Source organism: Staurois parvus, unplaced genomic scaffold (genome assembly GCF_062004578.1).
Source record: "Staurois parvus isolate SC_StPar_1 unplaced genomic scaffold, SC_StPar_1.0 ptg000149l, whole genome shotgun sequence".
Taxonomy (NCBI): domain Eukaryota; kingdom Metazoa; phylum Chordata; class Amphibia; order Anura; family Ranidae; genus Staurois; species Staurois parvus.
Genome location: NW_028317945.1, coordinates 1,853,392 through 1,871,117, shown reverse-complemented (window position 1 = coordinate 1,871,117; position 17,726 = coordinate 1,853,392). Strand labels below are relative to the sequence as shown.

General features: G+C 46.8%; 1 protein-coding gene across 3 annotated transcripts in view; it reads right to left on the bottom strand.

Annotated features, from left to right (window-relative positions):
- The window catches only part of TEF (TEF transcription factor, PAR bZIP family member), an 81,894-nt gene that overhangs the window by 13,109 nt on the left and 51,059 nt on the right, over positions 1-17,726 (bottom strand). For all 3 annotated transcript variants that reach the window (XM_089674228.1, XM_089674229.1, XM_089674227.1), the window contains exon 2: positions 12,890-13,201. In XM_089674228.1, the coding sequence (XP_089530354.1) occupies positions 12,890-13,201 (312 nt within the window). The remainder of the gene's footprint in view (positions 1-12,889; positions 13,202-17,726) is intronic.

Below are 17,726 nucleotides of genomic sequence, written 5' to 3'. Positions count from 1 at the left end.
GCATAGCTAATGCTTTCCAATGGGACCATTTTGGATCAAACTTCTCCATAGAATAATGACTAAGCGCTAGAGCCCTCTCATACACATAGTATGTCTGTACTCTTTGAATTACTTCTGAAATGAGAGGAGAGTTCGTCGATTTTCCATCTACTAGTAATAGCCAATCTAGCAGCATAAGAATGTGACCTATTATTGTTCTATATTTACTAGGGAAAAGGTTTAGCTTGAGGTTAAGAAGGGCCAAGTATGGAGCTGGAGAGGAAATTGTACCTGACACCCTAGAGATAAGTGCGAAGATGCCCCGCCAGAATAATTGCAAGCAAAGACACTTCCACAAAATGTGAAGTATATTCCCCTCTCCGCCACAATTTCTCCAACATAATGGTGATGTGCTAGGGTACATTTTAGATAATTTATATGGAATGAAGTAGCTACGATGCATTATTTTCAGGGAGCAATCCCAGTGATTAGCGCATTTAGAAATACTCAAACTGCTGTTCAAGGCATCCTCCCATAGCTTTGGTGATTTTTAAATGCGCATTGTCTTTTATACATACGTGGATGCATTTTTATGACAGCTAAAAAAAAAGGTACCATGTGATATTTTATACTATGTAGAGCGTTTGTATGCTTGCCTTTACACGAGTCTATGCTGCTGGAGACCGAATATGGCAGTTTCAAGTAGTGGTGCACCAAAATGAAAAATTCGGTTTTGGCACCAGAAAATTCAGGGTGCACTAGGCCAAAAACTGAAATGTCTGCATATGTGGGGGTGGGGAGGCTCAAATTTTAGATTGATTTTTTTTTTTTAATTTATGATTTTATTGCCATCACATAAGGGAACCAATAGTCCCCTATGTGATAGCATATAAAGTGACAGGTCTTCTTTGTAGGGGGCAGGGGTCAGTGTGAGCAAGAAGGGAGCAGGAGAGGAGCATTGTATACAGGCAGGCTACCGGACTTGCCGCCAGCAATTGCATTTAAAAACTTGTCTGTATAGGCTGTTCCCTCACTGTATACACTGCTTATCTCCTTTCCTGTCTAAGCACCCCCCATCTGCAGTACACACAGCCCCCCCCCCCCAAACACGCCCCTCGGGCTGCAGTTACCGGCACCTGTATCGGCTCACTTTTTTCCTATCGGCATGATGTCAATAGGACTATTTTCGGCTGATATGCTTCGGTCGCCGAAATTTCAGGGCATCCCTAGTTTCAAGGATTGCGTTTGGTGATCGCCCTGTGATATACATGGAGACACGCTGTTGATGCCTGAGTATACCTTCTAAGCTTTCTAGGACTACTCTGGGGGTGGTTGTTATTTGGTAAGTTTGAATCTTGCGACTATTTTTAATGACTGAGGAAGAAAAAAAAAAAAAAAAAGAAAAAAAAAAGTAGTATTTAATTTTGTACTTCTAAGGGACCTCTTGGCTTTTTGGAATTTTGGACTATTCTGAATCATTTAATACGTGCACTTCATGCACACTTTTTAATTTGTATTCCTGCATTAGGTTATGAATTTATGCACTAGTTTGTCAATTTATGATGGGTTTATGAACTGTTTATTTTTGCACATTTTCTAGTGCAACACCGTATGCTGTTTTTTGGGGGTTTATTGGGATGGAGGTTGGAGGGGACACATCTTTTTGTATTTCAGCTTTTGCGTTTTGTATTTTTACATTTTTGGGCACATTTGCACGGTTTTTCCACCCTTGCTTGCAGCTAGAAGCACACAGCTGTGTGCTCTTAGCTGTAAGAACAGTAACTGACAGCGTCCGTTCCTTACTAAGGATCAGATAGCAATCAACATCGTTTTCAACCACATGATCACCAATGTCAGGTAGGGCATGGTCTTGATTTGTAAACAGGTGTAACTGACAGTGACAACAGTGATTTTTTTCTTAAGTGTATGTAAACCTTTAAATAAAAAAAGTTCTTATTTTGCTCCCTTATTGGTCTACTAGACACACTGCCGAGAGTTTTGCTATATCTGTTTCAAAAGAGAAAAAAAAATAGCTTTGGATCCAGGAAGAAATTCAGTACTTTTTTTTGTACTGTGCACGGTGTCTAACCAGCTGTCCCAGTTTTTTCAATGGGCTACTAAACACATAAAAAAATTACAATTCGGAATGCGCTAAATTATATCACAAAATGAATTAATTTGTGTAAAAAAGTCCAAACATCTTAAATACAAAAAAATCTCCAGTGAGGCAATCCATAAATAAGTGTAAAAAAATGTGTAGAAACAAATGTCCAACACCCTAAACGAAATTTCTTCTTAAACATATAAATACACCGTGCTTAATCCACCACCAAATGAATGGAATAAACTCACCAGAGCTCAATGCTGATCAAATTATAAATCAGCACAAGCGTGTTTGCTCTGGGAGCGATGAGAGAAGACAGATCATGAAGCAACACTCTGTAGCATGGACACATCCAGATACCAGGAGCAATACTCTGCAGTGACTCTGAAGTATGGCCAGGACTCCTTATATAGCGATCATCCTCCAAATATATAGTAATACCACTCAAAAATAAAGGAAAGGCATGATGGTGCAGTAAGTAAAAACCATTTAGCTTTATTGCAATCTCATCTTACTCACAAGGTTAAGTGTCCACCTGACACTGGTATAACAAGCGATCAGATACAAGGAATGGACGAGCCCCGTTCACCGCGGACACCTCGCCGACAGCTCCAGGGAACGTCCTGACGTCATCCAATAAGCTCCGCCCTACGCATTTCGTCACTCTGACGTCCTCACGGAGCGGCATGGATCAAGACGTCAATACAACCCATATATACCGCTCGCACTCTGCATAATAGTGCTTCTCAACCAATAGCGGCAATGATACAATGACACACCGCTTGCTGCCTCATAGACATCACACCGCACGGCCCATGTGGACGGCTGGTGGCCATCTTTATTCCACTGTCACTTTGATTTTAATGTGAGTTATATTGCATCTACTTTTGTTACCCCTTTATTTAATAAAAGTTACTACACTATGGAAATTCTTTTTGCTCTGGCTCATTTGTCATGAGCCTCCCCTATAAGGATATCCATGGGTACTTTGCTCTAACTACAAGTGTGCCTCCCTGGTGGCTGATTAAGTGTAATCCTGGTGCCTGGAAGCCCTGATGGTGTGCTACTTCTACTGATGCCCACCAGATGACCCGGTGTTCCAGTAACCTGATGCAGATGAGCAGGAGTTGGTCCTAATTTACTCAAATGCGCATTTATTTGCGCTCTCTGGTGAGTGCAATCTACAGCCATATATTCTAATACCACTATCACGGATTTCCACTGAGTATACCTTAACTGAATATTTGCTTCACTCTTTGCCCCTTGAAACGCCAACTTGGGACGTTTACCACAACTTTATTTTGCCAAACGCCTCAGTGCGTTCATTTATTATATGATTTGATTACGGTCATAGAATATGAGATAATCACAGACGGCCATTTACATTTTATCAATAACATAGTTTGGCTCAGTCACTTATGATTTATATGTTCTAGGTTTTCATCACATTTTTAGCGCTGCATGTTTTTATTTTATATGTTGTTTTGGAAGGTTTTAGAGGTTTTTACCTTTCATGCTAGCAGCTCCTTGTCAGATTATATTCAGCGCTAGTTTTTTACTTACTGTTTTGAGTTTGTCATCATTGGAGTCTTCACTGATTCAAAGTCCAGACTGCTGGCATCAGGCACCTCTGGAAGTGCACTATAGGCAGCTATGAAGCCATTAGTGAACTGGGAGTTGGGGGAAGCCATGAGACTGATTTCCCATGTGTCTAGGATTTGACAATATAATGTGAAGACAACATAACTCAGATTGCTAGGCCTAAAGTACTCACATATCTGGCTGCTGGTAGCAGGAGAGGGTCTGGCAGTAGAAGGTTTCACTGTAGGCAAGCAGCAGTTTCACATCTCACTTGCAATCACACATGCCACTCCACCTACCAAATGAGATAAACTCTCAATCCCTCAGCTTTAACTTCTATCACAGTGGCACCAGGAATTTTTAAAACAGCAGGGTGTGCATCTGGACGCACACAGCTCGGCTCTGGTCTCAGGCAAGAATGAGCACACATGCGTGTCCCCTTAGTGCCTGATTAGCTAAGTGAGACACCAGCAAACATGGAGGAAGAAACAGCATCTTTGAGACCCCATAAGACAAAGAGGAAAGGGACATTTTAAAGGACAATGGGTATACACGATAGGCAAATCAATATAAAACAGTGTTAAGCCTGAAACCAAAAATATAATATATTGCAGCTTACCAATCGTGGGATGTGGTGGTTGCATTAGTTTGTTTTATTTTTAGGCTCCCCTCCCACTGTTTTCACCTGCTGATCTAGCCAGTAACACCACCTGTATTAGAGTGACCCCACTCTGGATGAAGGGGCACAGGGAGCACCATTGGACAACAGCATTGTCAGTCTGGGGGGAGGGGAATGTTAGATGTATAGCAGATTTAGATGCACTTAAATTGAGGCCAAACTCAAATACTGCGGTTACAGCAAACAGTTTTGTTTTCCTTTTGGGATAAAGGGTTTACATTAGAGCTCGACAAATCCCATGCTCCAGGTCACCACATTGAGCAAAAACCGCGTTCTGACACCTGGGCCCCCACCAGTCCATCCACCGCCAGAAGGGCCAGCAGGGGGGGGGGGGGGAGAAACACTGTCAAACACGGTCTTGAACCAACCTTGTCCCGGGCTGATCAAGGACGAACACGAACAGTGACAGTGTCAGTGGGTGCAACACCCTGCACCCACTGACAGGCACATGTTGGAGAGGGATCACTCCCTCTACCTCCCCTTCCAGCAGCTGGTCAGGCAGTAATCAGGAACTCACTCAGCAGCGAAAAAATCTGAGGTGGAGCCGGCTGCAAGGTTCGCATTTTGATTGGGTGGGACTTAGGGAGGGGGTGTGGCCAGCCACGTGAGAGTCTCAAGCTGCAGGGAAGCAGATTCCAGGTTGGTATAGGTGCAGCAGGTTGACCTCTTACATTAAGAGATCTGGTAAGCAGCAAAGTTTGACCATATGTTCTAATTGGGGCGGAGACGAGTGCTCATTTGACCATCTCCCTATAAATTTAGAACAGCTCATGGGGGGAGATCACTGATGGGGGGCACAGTCACTGATGGGGTGCTGCTTTTGCGTGAGTGCTGCATTGATGGAGTGCTAAGAAGCAGTTAAACACAGCAGTTGAACTAAAGCAAGATAACTCAAACAGCACGAAGATACAACAGCAAGAAACTCTACTGCATTCTGGACAGACTGCAAACACCCTGGGAAACATCTCTTACAAGTCTGAGTGCCACTCCGTGTACCTTTTAATATGTCTCTCTACTCCTCCTTTTCATATTATTTTCCTGCGTTCCCAAAATCTCACTTCTTTATCCCTCTGCTCCACCCCAAAGCTTGTACATCTCACCCTCACTGCTACCATCTCCCTACTACTGCTCTCATCACCTCCTGCTGATACTTCACTTTCCTGCTGACCCAAACACCAGGACTGGAAGGCATGTGCGCTCATGTACATCCCGCTCCCATGTTACTTTCCACACCCTTCTTCTCCTAACCTCTGGGGATATCTCCCCAAACCCTGGTCCTCCACTATTTCATTCCCACACCAGGCATCCGCTTTCTTCCGGGAATAGCCGCAATACCCTAAATTTAATATCAGTCCCCGTGCTCCCAAAAACCACCCTCCCTTTTTCATGTGCGCTCTGGAATGCCCGCTGTCTGTAATAATCCCACCTTTGTCCATGACCTTTTTGTCACCGGCTCCCTTAACCTACTAGCAATTACAGAAACCTGGCTTCAAGCAGCAGATTCTGCTTCTCCTGCAGCACTTTCCTATGGAGGCCTCATCTGGACCCACTCACCCAGACCCAGTGGTCAGAAAGGTGGTGGGGTTGGTTTGCTTCTATCCCCACTGAACACCTTTCAAGTCCTCCCTAACCCTCCCTCTCTATCCTCTTCTTTCGAGACTCACTGCATCCGGCTGTTTTCTCCCATTTCTCTGAGGATTGCAGGGATCTATCGGCCTCCTGGACCCGTGCCCCGCTTCCTTGATGATTTCTCCGCCTGGGAACCCTACTTTCTCTCCTCTGAACTACCCGCTATAATTCTCTGAGATTTTAACATCCCGATTAATGTCAACAACCCAGCTACATCCTAACTCTTCAACATAACCTCATCATTTGCATTAGCACAGTGTATACAGTCCTCCACTCACTCTGATGGGAATACATAAGACCTGGTTTTCTCCCATCTTTGTACTCCCTACAACCTCACAAACACCCACTTTCCTCTCTCTGATCACAATCTCATCACCTTCACAGTGTCCTCGTCTTCAAACACCTATCCCTCCAAGCAGCAAACAATTACCCGCAGAAACCATCACAACTTGAACCCTGCTCCTTTCCACTCTGCAACTGACCAACTCTATGACAGAATCTCTCCCGTCCTGCCCTGACCTGGCCACTGCTGTCTACAACAGTTCGCTTTCATCCGCATTAGACTCGCTTGCTCCTCTAACAACACGAAGCATCAGGCCCCGACCGTTACAACCTTGGCAGACTGACGACACCAGAAATCTTAAAAACGACAGTCTTGCGCTGGAGCAATTGTGGCATAAAACCAAATCTCAACAAGCATTCACCCTATATAAATCTGCTTTCTTAACATACAAGTCCTCCCTTCATGCTGCCAAAAAAGCCTACTTTGTCACTCTTATTAATATCTTGTCATTGATTGACTGTCAGGGCAGGGCTGTGGAACGGACAGGTAGGCCTAGTGGCAGGGTAACGCACTGGCTGACGACAACCACCACCAACAGACCGAAGTCCCTCAGGGCGCGGAGTCTAAGTCCCAGGCTGCCCTTCACCAGGGCCCCTGATGGTGGGGATGGACTTGACGCAGCCAGGAACCAGGTCGCGGCCCCCGAGACACCCCGGCTGCGGTAATGGGCGCCGCCAATAGCGTGTAGCTGGTGAGAATGACAATAGCGTAGTCAGGCAAGCCGGGTCGACAACGGGACAAAACGGTACAGAACAGTAGACAGAGAATAACAGGTCACGGGCCACGTTCAGCAACGGAGAGTCAGATCGAAGGAAAACACAGAGAATGGTCAGGTCACAAGCCGAGTCAAATACCAGAAGAGTCTGAGCATATACACAGAGCTGTAGCAAGACAAAGACACAAGACACAAGTGCAAAGAGCATGTGCGGGCCACAGGCTTATATGTCATCAGCCACACCCCTCTGGGGGATGGACCTCAGAGACCTGAAGGCATAAAAGGATTCCCACCATGCACAGCAGAATCCAAGATGGACGCCAGCACATGGAGTAACATAACCTCAGGGAAAAGTTAGGACCTTGACAGTACCTCCTCCTCAAGGGCCCCTCCCCCTCCGCGGCTCAACAAAAGGTTTCTGAGGAAAGCGGGTAGAAAAGCGCGGAGGAGGGCAGGAGCATGGACATCCGCGGAAGGAACCCAGGAACGCTCCTCGGGACCATAACCGCGCCAATGAACCAGGAACTGTAATCAACCGCGCACCAATCGAGAGTCCAGGATCCGGCTCACCTCATACTCCTCATGACCGTCAACCCGAATGGGATGGGGCCGAGGCAGAGAGATAGTGAAGCGATTGCAGATCAGAGGTTTCAACAGTGATACATGAAAGATATTGGAGATCCGCATCCCAGGTGGAAGGGCAAGGGCATAGGCCACCTGATTCACCTTGCGGAGAATGCGAAAAGGACCGACAAAACGGGGAGCTAGTTTGGGTGTGGGCACCCGAAGATTGAGGTTACGAGTAGACAACCACACCCGATCGCCGACCTGGTATGAAGGAGCAGGCAACCGTCTGCGATCAGCCTGGAACTTCTGACGCTGAGCAGAGTCCCTCAAAGCCCTCTGGATCTGCCCCCATGAAGAATGCAGGGCAGCAAGATGGTTCTCCACAGCCGGAATGTCCTGTGGTGAGAACCTCTCAGGTAATACCGCGGGTTGGTACCCATAGTTGGCCATGAAGGGAGACATCCCGGAGGAGGAGTTGACCGCTGAGTTCCTGGCAAACTCTGCCCAAGGCAGGAGATCGGCCCAATTGTCCTGATGGTCCGAGATATAACACCGAAGGAATTGTTCTAAGGCCCGATTGGAACGCTCCGCAGCCCCATTGGACTGCGGGTGGTAGGCTGAAGAAAAGGAGAGACTAATACCCAACTGGGAACAGAAGGCGCGCCAGAATCTGGACACGAACTGACTCCCGCGGTCTGAGACAATCACCTTGGGCAACCCATGCAGGCGAAAAATCTCCCTGGAAAAGACCGTGGCCAGTTCTTGCGCTGTTGGTAATTTCCTGAGTGGAACACAATGGCACATTTTGGAAAAACGATCGACGACCATGAGAATGACCATATGACCCCGAGACACAAGGAGGTCTACAATAAAGTCCATGCCCAGGTGTGACCAAGGACGCTCCCCATTGGGAATGGGTTGCAGAAGACCCATTGGAAGATGCCGTGGAGATTTATTCTGGGCACAGATCGAACATGCCGCTACATAAGAGGCGATGTCGGCACGGAGAGTAGGCCACCAGAACAACCGAGAGACGACCCAAGACAACTGGTTCCTCCCCAGATGCCCAGCAGTTTTGGAGTTATGGTAGGTACGCAGCAGACGGGTGCGCAACCCCTCGGGTACAAAACATCTACCCTCCGGTCTCTCGGGAGGAGCGTCAGTTTGAGCCGCCAAAATCTGCTCCCCAAGGGGAGAAGTCAGACTGGTGCGAATGGCAGCCAGGATCTAATCTGGAGGTATGACCGAGGTTGGCTCAGAGTCCTCCCTGGACAACTCAGAGTATTGCAGCGATAATGCATCAGCCCTGACATTCTTGGAACCAGGCAAATTGGAGACCACATAGTTGAACCGCGACAAGAACAAGGCCCATCTGGCCTGACGGGGTGTCAATCTCTGCGGAACGCCGGGGACGAGGAGACTCCACCCAAGATCTGTCCCCGACAGGATCTCAGGTGCGAGCGTTTCCCGGACGGACCGGACAGGACTGCCAAAAGTGCCCACCAAGGCCACAGTACAGGCAGCGACCCTCCCGACGCCGAGCGGCCCGCTCTCCCTCGGAAAGGCGAGCAAACCCCAGCTGCATGGGCTCACCACCAGACAATCTATCCCCAGGAGGCGTGGGAGGAGAGGGAGGAACGGGTGGGACAGAAAACGCAGGTGCCAGTCGATTGGAAGGCCTCCGCAGGCGTTCCCTGAGTGAAGGCCTCTCCCTGAGCCTGGTATCAATCAGGATCAGGAAGGAAATTAGTGCTTCCAGCTCCACAGGCAATTCCTTGGCTGTGATCTCGTCCTTCAATGCATCAGAAAGACCCTGAGAAAACGCAGCCACCAGAGCCTCATTGTTCCAACCCACCTCTGCTGCCAGGGTACGAAACTCTATGGCGTACTTGGCAACGGTCCGTGAACCCTGATGCATAGACATATGCAGCTTGGCAGCCGAGGCGGAGCGAGCCGGTACGTCGAATACCCTACGGAAGGCATCGACAAAACCGGAAAACGCGTGAATCACTGGGTCATTCCTCTCCCATAAGGGATTCGCCCAGGCCAAGGCCTTGTCTGAGAGTAGCGATATAAGGAAACCCACCTTTGACCTCTCAGTCAGAAAAGCGTGGGGTATTAATTCGAAGTAAATCCCCAACTGGTTGAGAAACCCACGACGCTGACTCGGCTCACCCCCAAAGCGCTGTGGAAGAGGGGCTGAACCAGTCATACCACTGGGTGCCGCAGCAGCTGCGGCGGTGGGCGCAACAAGCGGAACAGCAGCGGGAGCGACCACCGGAGTGACAACCGGCCTAATGACACCAGGAGTAAGGTGCGCGGTGCGTGCAAGCAGAGTTTGCAACGCCTGAGCGAACTGATCCAACAGGAGATCCTGTTGATCCAGTCTGGCGACCAACAATGGAAGCGAAGGCATACCTGCACCGTCAGGGTTCATAGCACTTGTGTAATGTCAGGGCAGGGCTGTGAAACGGACAGGTAGGCCTAGTGGCAGGGTAACGCACTGGCTGACGACAACCACCACCAACAGACCGAAGTCTAAGTCCCAGGCTGCCCTTCACCAGGGCCCCTGATGGTGGGGATGGACTTGACGCAGCCAGGAACCAGGTCGCGGCCCCCGAGACACCCCGGCTGCGGTAATGGCCGCCACCAATAGCGTGTAGCTGGTGAGAATGACAATAGCGTAGTCAGGCAAGCCGGGTCGACAACGGGACAAAACGGTACAGAACAGTAGACAGAGAATAACAGGTCACGGGCCAGGTTCAGCAACGGAGAGTCAGATCGAAGGAAAACACAGAGAATGGTCAAGTCACAAGCCGAGTCAAATACCAGAAGAGTCCCGAGCATATACACAGAGCTGTAGCAAGACAAAGACACAAGTGCAAAGAGCATGTGTGGGCCACAGGCTTATATGTCATCAGCCACACCCCTCTGGGGGATGGACCTCAGAGACCTGAAGGCATAAAAGGATTCCCACCATGCACAGCCGAATCCAAGATGGACGCCAGCACATGGAGTAACATAACCTCAGGGAAAAGGTAGGACCTTGACATTGACGCAATTCGTAGGGGCATCGCCACTGCACAGACATCCATCCCACTTAGCATACCTTATACTAAACCTCCCTCAACACTTTCCTCTTTTGACCTTGCTACTACCAAAGAGGTCACTAAGGTTTTCTATGAAGCCTGTCTCACTACCTGCCCCCTGGATCCTGTCCCCTCACAACTACTACAGTCACCCTCTTCTTCCATCCTATGCTCCCTCACTCACATCTTCAATCTTTCCACATCTACTGGTGCCTTCCCCTCGCCTCTCAAGCATGCGCACATCACTCCAATACTTAAAAAGCCCTCCCTGGACCCCACCAACCTGAACAACTTAAGACCCATCTCCCTGCTGCCATTTACCTCTAAACTGCTAGAACGCTTAGTCTACAATCGCCTGAGCTCCCACCTCACCGACAACAACCTTCTTGACCCTTTACAGTCTGGCTTTCGCTCACTACACTCCACGGAAACTGCCCTACTAAAACTCACTAATGATCTACTAACTGCTAAAACCAATGGTCACTACTCCGTACTCTTACTACTTGAGCTCTCTGTGGCTTTTGATACAGTTGACCATCCCCTCCTCCTCAAAAAACTCCACTCTCTTGGTCTCCGAGACTCTGCTCTCTCCTGGTTCTCCTCCTACCTATCGCAGCGCTCCTTCAGTGTTACCTATAACGCTGCCTCCTCCTCTTCACTCAATCTTTCTGTAGGGGTCCCTCAAGGTTCTGTCCTTGGACCCCTTCTCTTCTCCATCTACACCTCCTCCTTTGGTCACTTGATAAAACTCCCATGGCTTTAAGTACCATCTCTATGCTGATGACACACAAATCTATCTTTCTACCCCTCACCTCACCCCTTCAGTCTCCACTCGCATTACTAACCTACTAAGTGACATATCGACATGGATGTCACTCCACTTCCTCAAACTCAGTCTTTCCAAAACTGAGCTCTTAGTATTCCCCCCAGCCCGTGCCCCCTCCCTTGACTTCTCCATCAAAATCAATAACACAATCATCAGTCCCTCCCCTCATGGCAGGGTGCTAGGTGTAATCCTAGACTCCCATCTGTCCTTTCAGCCCCAAATCCAATCACTGTTCAAATCTTGTAGACTTCACCTCCGCAACATCTCCAAGATACGCCCGTTCCTAACCTTGGAGACTACTAAGCAACTTATTCACTCCCTGATTGGCCTACCAAATCGCAGGCTATCCCCTCTTCAGTCTCTCATGAATGCTGCTGCCAGACTCATCCACCTTACTAACCGTTCTGTATCTGCCACCCCTCTCTGCCAATCCCTCCACTGGCTTCCCGCTTCCCAACGGATAAAATTCAAAACACTAACAATAACGTATAAAGCTATTTATAACTCTGCCCCAAATTAAATCACAGATCTGGTCTCTAAATATCACCCAAACCGTACTCTCCGCTCCTCGCAAGACCTCCTACTCTCTAGCTCCCTTGTCTCCTCCTCCCATGCCCATCTCCAAGACTTCCCCCATCCTCTGGAACTCTCTACCCCAATTTATCAGACTATCGCCCACTCTGCTCACGTTTAGGCGATCTCTGAAAACCTCTCTCTTCAGGGAAGCATATCCTGCCCTCAGCCAATACTTGAATGTTCTACTCTTCCAACCAGTCCATCCCCCACAGTTACTAGCTTTTGTACCACTAGCCCCTCCCTTCTAGATTGTAAGCTCCAAGGAGCAGGGCCATCAAATCCCTCTTGTATTGAACTGTATTGTTGCTGTTGCATGGAGGAGGAATGAGGTGGGACCACTGTATGGTGGTGGAGACACCGAGGTTCCTTGAATTTTCAGTGAGGAACAGTGCCTCAGTGTTTTTAACAGTGAAGGGGGAATCATTTTGTATCGTTGGTGTCAGTGGGAGGAATTATACCGTTATTGGTATCAGTAAAAGGGATAATGCTCCATGTTTGGTGTCAGTAGAACCATTGGTATCTGTGGGGGTAATAAATGTTCTATTATTGATGTCAGTGGGAGGAATTGTGCCTCAGTGTTTTCAGTGGGAGGAATGAGTCCCTGCTCTTGGTATCAGTGAAAGAGAGTGCCCCCTACCTGTCCTGCTGCCCGCCTCTGCCCCCCCTCCCGTGACACTTCTCCCTCCTGCCCTGCTGGAACTAAGCGATCAGCAGTCTTTGTTCACTCAGTTGTCACTATAGAGCCGGCGGGTATAATTATTTGTTGTTTTTTTAAAAATTCCAACCCTTGAACAGAATCACCTTTGCTTTCAGATGTTTGCAGTAAACCGGATGGTGACATGGGGGATGCAGAAGAAGTGGAAGCTGTCTCCTCTTCATCTTCTAGCTCAGAAACTGGCATAAGTGGGTTCTGAATTGCTTGTGCAAGTTGTGTTGGGCTGGATGGGATTCCATTCTCCAACAGGAATTCATCAAGGTCCATGTACTCCAAGTGGAAAGATTCCCCATCATAAGGAATGGTCTTATCCCAGATAGGCGGCATGAGTGCAGCAGAAACAGACAATGAATTTCCATCAAGGCTGTCATCTTTGTCCAATTTGGTCTTGTCTTTTTCTAGAAAACATAAGAACACCAAAATGAATATGTAAAAAGTACCTGCACTAACTGCAAACAAAAATTAAATATGAAAACGCTAAAAATAACTAGTATATCATATAAGCTCTGTACATTACAGTTCTGCCCCCTAAAAGAAAGTATGTAAAAAAAATTATAACCAATGAAACATTAAAAAAAATTGAATGAATCTAAAAGCTTGTTGCACATGGCATATCTTGTTTTAAAGTGCACTTTTAGAAATGAATTGGAAATACCCTCTAGCGCAACTTTAGAGTCACCTATAGAAGCTGAAACTTTAGGTACATGTGAACCCAGCTTCTTACTGTCCAGTCTTCCCAAGGCTACCACATTGTTGACATACTCCAGTATTCCAACTTACCCTGAAACTTACCAATACACTGAGCCCTTGCAAAGAGACAGCCATCCTGGGCACAAAGGTATTTGTTCTCAAAAGGCAAGTCTGACAAATGTGTGTGGATTCCAGAGAACAACAGAACAGCAAAAGGACAAAGCAACAGACTGGGAAATAAACACTCAGATTTGTTTACAAGTGAAGTCTGTACATCTGCTGTTGGATAACATGTTTTTTGAGTTCACGGAGGACACCGGAAGTAATCTGCTATATTATAATGCCACGTACAGGAGGATTAGACACTGACTAAAAAATATATATATTTTAGGAGAGTACACACGACTTTCTATGGGGGGCACTCACCCAAGAGGAGGAGCCAAGTTAGTGAGGAAAAACCATTGCACAGAGCAGGCAAGTATGTTTTATTTAAAAATAAAGCTTTACAAATCAACTAGAACAGAGCAGAGCTGACAAGCAAAAACTAGGTAGAATCCTTGAAGACAAGAACACCCTCTACTGGCTTATTTGAATCCCTGTTAAGGTGGGTCACTGGTAGATGAACAGTGGGTACAGACCACTGTTTAACTCACTACCTCCCAATGGAAGATGCTAAAAGATCTTTGCATCTGTAGGCGCTCTAAAAAAGACAAGACTGAAGACAGCAGGCTGATCCTCCAGATGCACATTAGCATGTACAGGAACAATAAGGGCAGAAAGGCTGCGTTTTGTCTGAGGCAATGAGAGGAGCCTGCAATTTTTCTTTGGCAACATCAAACAGACAGAGACCATAAGGACCCTCAGTGTGATTCAGAGATGGGTGATCAGATATTGAAGGCAGTGAAGCATCTAAGGTCATTACCTGCTAGGAACTGAATGAACTAGCCACTAAAAGCCTTGCGTAACCTTCAGTAGAGGCCCTGATGACAAGGCAGGGACATGGCCTTACCTGACACAGCTAAGGTGACTACGATGAGATTGTACTTTAAAAACCATAGGGTCATAGGAGTCGAGACTTGAAAATATAATGTGCCGCGCTCCACTACATAAATTAATTTTGTTAATAAAAGTGCAATATGTGCCTATATATCCATATACCATATGATCCAAAAAAAAAAAAAAAAAAAAACCACACACACACACACACACACACACACACACATATATACACACATATACACATATATATATATATATATATACACACACATACACACACACACACATATACAGTCAGGTCCATAAATATTGGGACATCGACACAATTCTAACATTTTTGGCTCTATACACCACCACAATGGATTTGAAATGAAACGAACAAGATGTGCTTTAACTGCAGACTATCAGCTTTAATTTGAGGGTATTTACATCCAAATTAAGTGAACGGTGTAGGAATTACAACAGTTTGCATATGTGCCTCCCACTTTTTAAGGGACCAAAAGTAATGGGACAGAATAATAATCATAAATTAAACTTTCACTTTTTAATACTTGGTTGCAAATCCTTTGCAGTCAATTACAGCCTGAAGTGTGGAACGCATAGACATCACCAGACGCTGGGTTTCATCCCTGGTGATGCTCTGCCAGGCCTCTACTGCAACTGTCTTCAGTTCTTGCTTGTTCTTGGGGCATTTTCCCTTCAGTTTTGTCTTCAGCAAGTGAAATGCATGCTCAATCGGATTCAGGTCAGGTGATTGACTTGGCCATTGCATAACATTCCACTTCTTTCCCTTAAAAAACTCTTTGGTTGCTTTTGCAGTATGCTTTGGGTCATTGTCCATCTGCACTGTGAAGCGGCGTCCAATGAGTTCTGAAGCATTTGGCTGAATATGAGCAGATAATATTCCCGAAACACTTCAGAATTCATCCAGCTGCTTTTGTCAGCAGTCACATCATCAATAAATACAAGAGGACCAGTTCCATTGGCAGCCATACATGCCCACGCCATGACACTACCACCACCATGCTTCACTGATGAGGTGGTATGCTTAGGATCATGAGCAGTTCCTTTCCTTCTCCATACTCTTCTCTTCCCATCACTCTGGTACAAGTTGATCTTGGTCTCATCTGTCCATAGGATGTTGTTCCAGAACTGTGAAGGCTTTTTTAGATGTCGTTTGGCAAACTCTAATCTGGCCTTCCTGTTTTTGAGGCTCACCAATGGTTTACATCTTGTGGCGAACCCTCTGTATTCACTCTGGTGAAGTCTTCTCTTGATTGTTGACTTTGACACACATACACCTACCTCCTGGAGAGTGTTCTTGATCTGGCCAACTGTTGTGAAGAGTGTTTTCTTCACCAGGGAAAGAATTCTTCGGTCATCCACCACAGTTGTTTTCCGTGGTCTTCCGGGTCTTTTGGTGTTGCTGAGCTCACCGATGCGTTCCTTCTTTTTACGAATGTTCCAAACAGTTGTTTTGGCCACGCCTAATGTTTTTGGTATCTCTCTGATGGGTTTGTTTTGTTTTTTCAGCCTAATGATGGCTTGCTTCACTTACAGTGACAGCTCTTTGGATCTCATCTTGAGAGTTGACAGCAACAGATTTCAAATGCAAATAGCACACTTGAAATTAATTCTGGACCTTTTATCTGCTCATTGTAATTGGGATAATGAGGGAATAACACACACCTGGCCATGGAACAGCTGAGAAACCAATTGTCCCATTACTTTTGGTCTCTTAACAAGTGGGAGGCACATATGCAAACTGTTGTAATTCCTACACCGTTCACCTGATTTGGATGTAAATACCCTCAAATTAAAGCTGACAGTCTGCAGTTTAAGCACATCTTGTTCGTTTCATTTTAAATCCATTGTGGTGGTGTATAGAGCCAAAAATGTTAGAATTGTGTCGATGTCCCAATATTTATGGACCTGACTGTATATATATTGTGGGGTTAGCTCAAGTGGGGGATCTCCTTCCCTGGGACAAAGGTAGACCGCACAGCAGGCTTTTGTCAAAATCTGACTGGTTGTCAGCTTTATTTAAAAGGTTTGCAGAAAATAAACAAAACATGAAAATAAACCCTTGCCATCCAGGCACTAACTAAACAAAAGGCTTTTCCTCTCTCAGAGGTGAAGGGCTTCTCCCTGTCACCAAAATAAAACAAAAGCAAACCTTTTCTTGTAGGTATCGTCCGTACACACAGCTCTCTCAGAATACCTCTCTGAGTCCCAGGCCACGAGCAACTCCTTGCTCCAGCCCTGCCTTATTTATACCACCTGTTGGTGATCATCAGTGGAGCCCAAACTCTGGTCCGGACCCATCTGCTTAACTGTGGCCCCGAAAACCCGGAGTGGACTCCACCTAAACGGTCAGGTATGAGCATATGCGAGGTGACACATAGCGTCCCTCTATCACCTCGCCGTTCATCCTGTCACATATCCCCCCCCTCTGCTCAAGCCCCTGCGGCTGAGCAACTGTCCCAACCAGACAATGGACCCGGGAGAAGGCATCTACATTACTTTGCAGTTTCCCCGCTCTGTGTTCCACTGTGAATTTGAACACTTGTAGCGCGAGAAACCACCTTGTCACTCGACTGTTTTTCTCCTTATTATCACACATCCATTTGAGCGCGGCATGATCAGTAACCAACTTGAATGGTCTTCCTAACAGGTAATATTTCAGGGCCTCCAAGGCCCATTTGATGGCCAAACATTCCTTCTCCACAATGGCATAGTTTCTCTCATGTTTGTTGAGCTTTCTACTTAGGAAGACCACAGGGTGCTCCTCCCCATCTCTGATTTGGGACAGTACCGCACCTAGTCCCACGTCAGAGGCATCAGTCTGTACCACAAACTCTGTTGTGAAATCTGGAGTCACAAGCACAGGTTGAGCACAGAGAGCTTGTTTCAGCCTTTGAAATGCGGTCTCCGCCTCAGGATTCCACTTAATCATGACTGACCCCCTACCTTTTGTCAGATCTGTCAGTGGGGCTGCAATGGTGGCAAAATTGGGGATAAACCGCCTGTAGTATCCCGTGATTCCAAGAAATGCCCGAACTTGTTTTTTATTTACAGGTTGGGGCCACTTTTGAATTGCCTCAATTTTATTGATCTGAGGCCTAATGAGACCTCGACCAATGATGTAGCCAAGATATTTGGCCTCCTCTAAGCCAATGGCACACTTTCTGGGGTTGGCGGTAAGACCTGCTTCCCGCAGCGAATCTACGACCG